The sequence below is a fragment of the Populus alba genome, chromosome 4 (assembly GCF_005239225.2).
Source record: "Populus alba chromosome 4, ASM523922v2, whole genome shotgun sequence".
In the NCBI taxonomy this organism is placed as follows: Eukaryota; Viridiplantae; Streptophyta; class Magnoliopsida; order Malpighiales; family Salicaceae; genus Populus; species Populus alba.
The window spans coordinates 6,446,799-6,457,991 of NC_133287.1; the positions used below are offsets into that span (position 1 = coordinate 6,446,799).

General features: G+C 33.9%; 2 protein-coding genes across 2 annotated transcripts; one reads left to right on the forward strand and one right to left on the reverse strand.

Annotated features, from left to right (window-relative positions):
• The first annotated feature begins 1,835 nt into the window (after window positions 1-1,835).
• On the forward strand, window positions 1,836-5,917 carry LOC118030403 (uncharacterized). Its single transcript, XM_035034496.2, has 2 exons — window positions 1,836-5,063; window positions 5,361-5,917. Exons 1-2 carry the CDS (start codon window positions 1,922-1,924, stop codon window positions 5,693-5,695), a joined length of 3,477 nt encoding a protein of 1,158 aa, XP_034890387.1. The 5' UTR covers window positions 1,836-1,921; the 3' UTR covers window positions 5,696-5,917.
• Window positions 5,918-6,209: 292 nt separating this feature from the next.
• Window positions 6,210-7,338, reverse strand: LOC118030404 (uncharacterized). The gene is made up of 2 exons (XM_035034497.2): window positions 7,092-7,338; window positions 6,210-6,986 (listed from the first exon to the last, which is right to left on the reverse strand). The coding sequence occupies exons 1-2, from the start codon at window positions 7,140-7,142 to the stop codon at window positions 6,363-6,365; spliced, it is 675 nt and encodes a 224-aa protein (XP_034890388.1). The 5' UTR covers window positions 7,143-7,338; the 3' UTR covers window positions 6,210-6,362.
• Window positions 7,339-11,193: the final 3,855 nt, after the last annotated feature.

An 11,193-nucleotide genomic window follows, 5' to 3' on the forward strand; every position in this document is an offset into this window, starting at 1 on the left:
AAATCTGTGTTCTTCTATCCGATTGATCCCCGCTGTATTTTTGACCGCTTTCTGTCAACTTGCGCCACAGCCGACCACTCAAGTTTTGCCCTCCTCTTTTGCAACTTGCATTTTTAGTATGTTATCATCGCTTTCCTACCACTACCATCTACCGTACATCGTAGCCATCTACTGTGAAATCCCTAAGTTAGCCCTCGTCCAATCTCCATAATACCCTTATCTAAATTCTCAAAAAAAAAAAAAAAAAAAAAGATTTCCACAAGAGAGAGGCATGACAGCACCATCTGGGCAGAGAAAAATAATTCAAACATGAGACTTGTAGAGTTTACACGTAACTTGCAGAACTCGCTCCTTTTTCTTCCCCTGAAAAGACATATAAATTAAATAGCTAAATACATCTTCAATGGGAGCATGTTTTTATCGTTATTACATTTTTATATTTATTTTTATTTTTATATTAATATAAATATTTAGATCAATTTGGGTATATTTTAACTAATCCTATAAATTATAAAATTAATAATTATATAAATTTTTAATAATTTTTAAATTTATAGGATTGAACTTAGTATCGTTATACATAATTGATATTTTTGTGATTCCTATCATTTAGTGCAAGAGTTTTGTTATATAAATTAAATCGAGCTCTTTAATAGAATTAATATAATTTCATTTAAAAAAAAAAAGTTGTTGTGTGATTCGTGTATTGTGATGACTATTTTTCTAATGAGTTTAATATTTTTTTCAAAATACACAGATAAATAAATCTGTTTACAAATTAGTAGATAAAAATTTTCATTTTGACTATAATCATTTTTCTCTAGTGGAGAATTTTTATTATTTCAAGAAAACACATTTGCAGTGCTAAAACAATTTTTTTATGTTATTTTTTTCTGTTCAGTGAGAACCACCAATATATTAACAGGATAAAAATTAAAAAGAGAGAGAGACAGATAGAAGAGGAATTCATTCCCCCAAAGCACTGTTAACTTGAACATGGACGATGTTTTGTTTTTTTATAAAATAATATTTTTTTTAATTTTCTATTTTAATATTAAGTTTATTAGAAATGAGTTTTTTTATTTATTTATTTATCCTGATCTCGTAACTCAAGCATAGTTTTAAAACCCGACCCAGCCACGCGGGTCAACTTGAGGTTGAAACCAGACCAGGTTGAAGAAAAAACAGAAAAGAAAAAAACCCGGTGACCCGACAGGTTAACCCGGCAAGACACGGTTGCAAGCCGTTGACTTTTTTTTTTTTACTAAAAATAAAGTCGTTTTGATTTTTTTTTAAAAAATTGACCCGGTTAAAACCCGGAATCCAAGCCTTGGATAGGGCCAACCATCGGGCCGAGTCTAAAAACTATGAACTTGGGTGATGGGGTTGATGATTTATTTCGTGTTGACTCATGTTATTTTTTATTTTTTCTTAATTAATTTTTTTATCAAATTCATCATTTAATATTGACTTGATTGGGAATTGGATTTAAAAAAAAAAATTAATTTTTTTTATGGGTAACCTTGTTATCTTAACCTTGAGTCATAAATTTGAAAGATTAATTCGAGTTGTTTTTATTTAAAAAAAAATTAATTTCTTTGTAATTTTATTATTCATTGATGAAGAATTTAGCTTTAAAATTTATTAAATAATGTTTTTGTTTTGATGTAGGGAGAATGGTGGCATAATCTATAATGATAGATTATGGACAATGTCCAGTACACGTCTTTGTCACAATTCAGTAAGCTGAAAGTCAAATCTCGTTTACTTAGTTAGCATGTGAACATTCTATCAAGATATCGAGTGGAGGCTTGGTTTCCTATTGGCTATTGCCTGTGGGGTCATAGTTTTCCTTCTGTATATAACAGCTTCATTTGGCTCCAACCTTTCGTATCAGTTTCAAGAACTAATTTCTATAGCAATGGCGTCTCAAAATGTTTTTGTTTTACACACTTTCATCTTTTGTTCTGTTCTGCTTGCTGCTGCTCAATCTGCAGAACCAAGCTTGGAAGCTGAAGTTGAGGCCTTGAAGGCCTTCAAGAACGCCATCAAGCACGACCCTTCAGGAGCACTTGCAGACTGGAGTGAAGCAAGCCATCACTGCAACTGGACCGGAGTTGCCTGCGGCCATTCCTTGAATCAAGTCATTGAGATTTCTCTCGGTGGGATGCAGCTCCAAGGCGAGATATATCCGTTTATCGGCAACATTTCAGGCCTCCAGGTTCTTGATTTAACTTCAAATTCTTTCACAGGGCACATTCCACCTCAGCTGGGACTTTGCTCGCAGCTGATAGAACTTGTTCTTTATGACAATTCCTTTTCGGGTCCTATTCCAGTAGAATTAGGAAACCTTAAGAATCTGCAGTCTCTAGATTTAGGTGGCAATTATTTGAATGGAAGCATTCCTGAGAGCCTCTGTGACTGCACCTCCCTGCTACAGTGTGGTGTGATTTTCAACAATCTGACAGGCCCAATACCAGAAAAAATAGGAAACTTGGTTAACCTGCAACTCTTTGTAGCTTATGGGAACAACTTGATTGGTTCAATACCTGTTTCCATCGGAAGGTTGCAAGCATTGCAAGCTTTAGACCTGAGTCAAAACCACTTGTCCGGGATGATACCTCGAGAAATAGGGAAGTTGTCAAACTTAGAATTTCTTCTCTTGTTTGAGAATTCGCTTGCTGGGAACATCCCTTCTGAACTAGGCCGCTGTGAGAAGCTGGTTGAACTTGAATTGTATCGCAATCAGTTGAGTGGAGTCATCCCTCCAGAGCTTGGAAATTTGATCTTTTTGGAGAAACTGAGACTCTCCCAAAATAGGCTAAACTCAACCATTCCACTGTCCTTGTTCCAGTTGAAATCGTTGACCAATTTAGGACTCTCAAATAATATGTTAACTGGAAGAATAGCTCCTGAAGTAGGATCTTTGAGGTCATTGCTGGTGCTGACTCTGCATTCAAACAATTTCACTGGGGAAATTCCTGCCTCCATAACAAACCTGTCAAATTTAACGTACTTGTCTTTAGGCTTGAATTTCCTCACGGGAGAGATTCCTTCGAATATCGGAATGCTTTCTAATCTGAAGAACCTTAGCCTATCCACCAACCTCCTGGAGGGATCCATACCCGCAACCATCACCAATTGCACCCAGCTTTTGTATATAGATCTAGCTTTTAACAGAATAACAGGGAAACTTCCACAGGGCCTGGGACAGTTGCACAATCTAACAAGGCTATCCCTTGGGACAAATCAAATGTCAGGGGAAATACCAGAAGACCTTTATAATTGCTCCAATCTTGTAATCCTAAGTTTGGGAGAGAACAATTTTAGTGGAATGCTAAAACCAGGCATTGGCAAACTCTACAATCTCCAGATTTTGAAATATGGCTTCAATTCACTTGTAGGGCCAATCCCACCAGAAATTGGAAATTTGACTCAACTTTTCTTTTTAGTACTTTCTGGAAATAGCTTTTCAGGCCATATTCCACCGGAGTTATCCAGGCTTACTCTACTCCAGGGGCTTGGCCTTAATAGCAATGCTTTAGAAGGTCCAATACCTGAGAACATTTTTGAACTGACACGTCTAACTGTTCTCCGGCTGGAGCTCAACAGGTTCACGGGTCCAATTCCTACTTCTATCTCAAAACTGGAAATGCTTTCGGCCTTGGACCTCCATGGAAACGGACTTAATGGGTCTATTCCAACGAGTATGGAACATCTCGTTCGACTAATGTCTCTTGATCTCTCTCACAACCATCTTACAGGGTCGATCCCTGGATCTGTGATGGGAAAGATGAAGAGCATGCAAATATTTCTAAATTTGTCATACAATCTCTTAGATGGTAACATTCCACAAGAGCTTGGAATGTTGGAAGCAGTACAGGCCATTGATCTTTCAAACAACAATCTTTCAGGAATCATTCCTAAAACACTTGGAGGCTGCAGAAATTTGTTCTCTCTTGATCTTTCAGGAAACAAGCTCTCTGGCTCGATTCCAGCTGAAGCTTTGGTTCAAATGAGCATGCTTTCTCTCGTTAACCTTTCCAGGAATGATTTGAATGGTCAGATTCCAGAAAAGTTGGCAGAACTGAAGCATCTAAGCGCCCTGGACCTTTCTAGAAATCAGTTGGAGGGCATAATTCCTTACAGCTTTGGAAATCTTTCGAGCTTGAAGCATCTTAACCTGTCTTTCAATCATCTTGAAGGCCGCGTTCCCGAGTCTGGTTTATTCAAAAACATCAGCTCATCTAGTTTGGCTGGAAATCCTGCTCTCTGTGGAACCAAATCTTTGAAGTCCTGCAGCAAGAAGAATTCACATACCTTTTCCAAGAAGACGGTATTGATCCTCCTTGCAATTGGAGTGGTGTCCATAATTTTAGTTCTTTCCGTGGTGATTCCATTATTCCTCCAACGTGCCAAAAAGAATAAAACAAGAAGTACCGAGAATACGGAGCCAGAGTTCACTTCAGCACTGAAACTCATTAGGTATGACAGGAACGAAATAGAAAATGCTACAAGTTTCTTCAGTGAAGAAAACATAATCGGAGCCAGCAGTTTGAGCACTGTATACAAGGGTCAATTGGAAGATGGCATGACCATAGCTGTTAAGCAACTGAATGTTCAGAAGTTCTCTGCAGAATCTGACAAGTGCTTCTACAGAGAAATCAAAACGTTGAGCCAACTCAGGCATAGGAATCTGGTTAAGGTACTTGGCTATGCCTGGGAGAGTCCTAAACTGAAGGTTTTAGTTTTGGAATACATGCAGAATGGGAGCTTGGAGAGCATCATACATAACCCTCAGGTTGATCAGTCATGGGGGACACTGTCTGAGAGAATCAATGTTTGTGTTTCCATTGCAAGTGCTCTAGAGTACTTGCATTCTGGCTATGACTTTCCAATCGTACACTGTGACTTGAAGCCCTCTAACGTGCTGTTGGATGGTGATTGGGTGGCCCATGTCAGCGACTTTGGAACAGCTCGAATTCTGGGCGTTCACCTGCAGGACGGGAACAGTCTCTCCTCAGCATCAGCCTTTGAAGGCACCATTGGCTATATGGCACCAGGTAACCTTTCATTCTCCATTACCTTGTCTTTGCTTGGGCGTTCATAGAAGTTTCTGATAAATGTCAAGTTAATAGATGGTTGGAGGAACAGGTCTAGTATTTAAATCAATCATTGCCTTGCTCATCCCATTTCACAGAACAAGTCTGGTATTAATGTTTATAATGAACTTTATTTTTCCATTTTCAGTTTCACGTTTTGCATATCTTCCCTCTCAAGTATTCTTTTCTTCTTTTTATTCATTTTACTTTTTTATACGTTCCTGACTTCACTACAACTTGCTTGATGTGGTCTCACAGAGTTTGCGTACATGAGGAGAGTGACGCCTAAAGTAGATGTCTTCAGCTTTGGGGTTGTAGTCATGGAGGTCCTCGTGAAACGGAGGCCAACAGGACTCACAGACAAGGATGGATTGCCAATCAGCTTGCGTCAACTAGTCGAGAGGGCCCTCGCCAATGGCATCGATGGACTTCTTCAAGTACTGGACCCAGTGATTGCTAAGAATCTCGCCAAGGAGGAAGAAGCATTAGAGCAGCTCTTTCAAATAGCCTTTTCTTGCACCAATCCAAATCCTGAAGATAGACCTGACATGAAAGAGGTGCTGTCTTGCCTTCAGAAGATAAGTGCAAGATAATCGAAATTGGTGGTGATCTCACTCAAGCATGCAGCATGATATAGAACCAGATTGTCTGCTGCATTTTAAAGAAGAAAGGCAGACTGCAGACTCAATTTCACAGCAAATGCTTCCACTTTGCCGATAATGGATAGTATGTAATGGTGTTCTTAAACTTATCGAAATACATTTTTCTGTTATAATGACACAAAAATTCAAGGTTTAGCAATTTACTGTTGACAATTTCATTTATGAAAAAGTTTTAAAGTTTTTTTTTTTTTATAAATATAATAAAATAATATTTTTTTATTTTTAAAAAATTATTTTTACATCACTACATTAAAATTATCTAATAACATTAAAAAATTATCTTAAAATTATTTTAAAACACCAAAAATTAATTAATTAAAAAAACACTTTTAAAATAAAAAACAAACAGGAAATTGAAACAATGAAAATCCCTGGTTAAAAACTACGTACATACACAAAACCAGACACATATAGCAAAGAAATACATGATCAACGACAACCAGGAAAGATAAACATTCTCATGGAATTAAATTACTCCATTACAAAAAATCCACCATTACCATTAATGACAAACCTCGCCTAGGGGCTACAGATAGCAAATACCACTCATATTTTGCTAATAAACTCAACTTACAAAGAAAAAAAAAAGCTTCAATCTTTATTCTTCTGGTGGATCAAGCTTCAAAAACTCTTCAATAGTAGAAGGGAAATCCAAGCCGCCGCCATCAGCACCCTCTAATTCATACGCAGCCTTACCCAAAAGCAAAAAAGCCAACATCAAAGGCTCCCTACTCTCCTCTCCACCATCACCTAAAAAGTACCTAATCCACCCCTCCAATCTCTCCACTTCCTTCTCACACTTAGGCCCTTTAACTCCAACAATCTTTTCAAAAAACCCACCTTCACATCCACAACAATCGCCACCACCAACACCAACACCAACACAAACCCTCTCATTGACATCGTCTTCTTCTTGGTGTCCTGGGTTTCTCTCTCTAATACCTGATAAACCCAAAAGCTGAATTAAGTGTTGAATATCATCAATGTCATTGGTTTTGGATTCTTTGATGATTTTGGGGTAAAAATGGGAGGTTTTTGGAGATGACTGTAAAGAAGGTGAGAGAAATGCTAGTGGGGGTTCACTGCTTTCTTCATTAGAAGATGTCAAGCTGTTGTTGTTAATGGGTTCTTGGTCTGTGTGGAGATATAATGGTGTGCTCAGAGATTCTTCGCAGTTAGTTTCCACTGTTGTTGGGTTTTCAAGCTTCAACCTTTTCTCAACCTGCAAAAACGAAAAACATAGGATGACAACAAAGATTACTACTTTACGCTGTTCTTAGATGTCAAATATGTAATGTTTTTCTGTAATTATAATATAATATTTTACCTGTCTCAGAGAGGAGAAGAAGTTGTTGTGCGCCACTTTCTTGGGATTCATTTGCGCTTTAAAGCTTGAATTGATTCGGAGGGATAAAAAGGAAGGCTTGTCTTTTGATTCTCTTATTTATTTGACTTGTCACTATCTTCTCCAATTTTTAGGGTTCTAATCTGAGATCAAATTAAAAGTGAACTGACTATTTTTTTTTTTTTTTTTTCATTTTCTTCTTCTTCTAATTTTTATTTTGATTTTCTCAAATTCACAATTATAACCCAACAAAAATTCTCCATGACCCCGCACATATTTTTTTTTTCCCAATATAAAATGCGCCAGTTAGGATGATATATTGAAAATAATTTATTTTTTTTGTGTTTTTTTTTAATAGTTGTTTTTTAATTATATATTTAGTTATTACTAATATCTTTTATTTATTAATAAATATAATTTTTAATTTATTTAATTAAATGTATGTATAAAATTTTTTATTTAAATATATATATTGTTAAAAAAAATCTAATACTAATTAAAAAAAAAAAAAAAACTTTTTTTAGATCTTTAGTACCAATTAGCTGTTCAAGAACACAGTTATCAGTTGGAGAGCAAAGGCCTCTGACATGGCGGTGTTCGGTTCAGTTTTCTGCTGTTTCCCAACAACAAGATGAACTTCAGCAAGAAGGAGATAAAGCCACTCACCTCTTCCAGGTTCCTCTCTCTATCGCACACGCCACGCCCATTTCAGCTTCGGACTTGAATCATGGAGTAGGAGATTAATTTTGTTTTAGATGCGCTAATTAAGGACCCACGTAGCTTGTTGGATGATTAATAACAACTGGGTCACGTAGTTTTGGGCAATTTAACAATTTCTTGTGTCATGCATCTCTTTTCATATGTATTTATTTATATTGCAGAAGCAGAACCAATATTATATGATGTATAAAACACAAATGGCCATGCTTTACATCTGTTTGATGTGTTTTCTCTTAAAGGATTTCTTGACTGTAAATAGACTGTTTTTTGCGTTTTTTTTTTTTTTTATAACATCCTGCAAACCCAATAAGCATGTAAGGCACCGCGAGAGTGACATGCATGCACAGTGAGATTTGAACCTTAGTGCAGAGAAAGGAAACAAGTCTCTTCCACTACTAGCCTAAGAGCTCAAGTGCGTCTTTTTTGCGTTTTAGTTGTATGGGAAATGCTTGCATCGCATCGATTATGGACCTGGGAACTTTTCCTTCTGTCGTTTTGGTATCGTTATTTGTTCATGTTCGTACGAGTGACATTTTCTTCAGTTAGCTAAAGTCCCCAACAGTCCTTTGGTCTAGTTACGCTTACAGAGGATGAGAATGCTAAAGTTGAAGTAACAGGTCCGGGCTTCATCTGGGATAAGTCTGGTCACGTTGTATGCTTTTATTCTCTTATGCTATTAAACTTTAAAGCTTATCTCCGGCTATTACATGTGATCTCTTCCTGGTTTACAAGTTTGTTTGGTGAAAGAAGTGATTAATAAAGAAACTGCTTTGCTGATCAATGCATTTTTCTAATTTAATTATCATCATGCCTTACAGTGTCTATCCATCTTCTGACATATATAATCTTACGCATGCTTGGATTGTGCTGAAAATCACACTTCTATTCAAACCTGCTCAAATGCGTTGAACAATCTTCTTGGCTCAATTAAGTTTTCTCTGTTAGATCACAGGTACTAAACATGAGTTACTTGAAAAATGTTGTTCCCGTCTGTTACAGGCAACAAATTAAAATTATTCTTTTTTTTCGGATTGAAAAGTATTTTTTATTGAAAGTATATTCTTTTTAAAATAAAATAAAAAAATACATTTTTTATAAATAAAATTATTTTTTTCTGATTGAAAAGTATTTTTTATTGATTAATATTTTTTAAATAAATAATCAAGAAAAATTTTTAAAAGTAATTTCTAAAAAATCAGGACGCAAGGTTTTACAGATTTTTGGTCCAACCTTTACTTCTTAACTTACATACTCCTTTCACCTATCGACGAATAACTATAGTTATGCCTTGAACAACATTTATTGGCCAACCATGCCTTTTTTTATTCAATTCACTTATGTTTGTTTGCAGGAAAGTGATTTTTTTTTTTGGAAAGTGAATTTCGGAAAAGTGAATTTCTAGAAAGTATTTTTCGATGTTTGGCAGTGTTATGAAAAATGAACTGGAAAACAATTTCCAGTGTTTGGTTGTGTTATGGAAAATAAACTGGAAAATAATTTATTAATGAATTAATTTTTTTTTCAAGTTTATCTAATATATATAAAATATTTAATCACTTACAATAAAAAAAAAAGAAATCTAAAAAGTATTTATAATGATGAATTTTTTTTATTATATCCTATATTCATACATAGCTTATTAAAATAATGAGGAACAAATCTTACAAATTAAAAATTTGAATGAGAATGAAATTGAAAAAAAATATATAATTTCATAAATTATCTCAAATAAAATAAATAATAATCAAAATAATAGAGATCAAATCTAAAAAATTTAAAAAAAAATGAAAGATGAAGAAATTAAAATAATAATAATCAACATTTCATAAATTATTTCAAATAAAATAAGTAACAATCAAAAGAATGAGGACCAAATTTGATAGATAAAAAAATTCAATAAAAATATGATAAGAAAAAAGCAAATAGAAATTATAAAAATAAGGACCAAGTTAATATAAAAATAAAATTTTAAGAGATGAAATTGAAAAATAAATATTCAAAACAAAATATATATCATCAAAAGTTTGAGGATTAAATTTAATATAATCAACAAATAATGACATTTCTAAATTTTTCACAACTTCCGAAAAGTGTTTTCCCCCTAAATTTTTCAGGAAAACACTTTCCTGAAAACCAAGCCAAATTTTCCTTTTACTGAAAAGTGTTTTCCATTGACCAACTTTCCTACTGGCAAACAAACACAAGAAAGTTTGGAAAATGATTTCCCGGAAACCACTTTCCGGAAAACAAACACAGCTAAAGGGAAAACACTTTCCTGAAAATCAAGTCAAAATTTTTTTTGACTGAAATTGACTGGAAAGTGTTTTCCGTTGACCGGAAAGTATTTTTCGTTGACTGGAAAGTGTTTTTCGTTGACCAACTTTTCTAATGATAAACAAACACAGGAAAGTTTGAAAAATAATTTTTTTTTGGAAAACAAACATGGCCTTAGATATAGATGTGTAGCGTTGTCTCGAGCTTATCTATGACAAAATGTTTGTTGCCTTGATGGGATCGAAAAAATAGATAGCAGACAGAGTAGTGTTAAAACCTATAATATAAGTGTACGTTTCATATTGTGGTTTGAAGTGTGTTTTCTTCCAACCACAATTTATAGAGGTTTAGTTAAATATTTGAACGCATACTTTAAAGATAGTCCCACTCAAAATTATGGTCATACCACCGGTTTTGCTAAAGCAAAAAATTATTGTTTTTCATTGCCTGCAGCATTACCATATGTACTGAGTGAATTAATTTAATATATATTATTCACTTCTTGAAATGAACACTGACTTCAGTGTTTATTGGATCATCTTTGACCGGTAAAAAAAATAAAATATCTTTTTAATTGTATTTTTTTAAAAAATTAGTGTTTAATATTATTCAATAACACTACATAAATTAAAAGAAGATCGCATAATAACGTTGCATTTACAGAATTTGATCGTAATTTTAATTTTATTTCTAATGATATTATACCTGATTTTGTTGCACACTCAAAAAATCATGGAGACTATAGTTTTTATCGGATGAATTTCATACATGATGAAATTATAGATAAGTTAATGGAACAATAAAAATATTTGATATAAAGTATTATTTATTTAATGATATAATAGTAGTAGTTAAATCTACAATATTTAAATTAAAACTCATTAATATATATATATATATATATATATATATATATCTTTTTTAGTTATTTTATAACTTTAATTTAAAAAGTACGTTTAACCAAACACATTAAACTACTTTTTATTTAATATCAATTTCAATCATAATTTTAACTAAATATATAAATATCAAACTAACCTCAATCAAAATTACTTTTTATAAAACAATTTTTTTTTCAAATCATAACCAT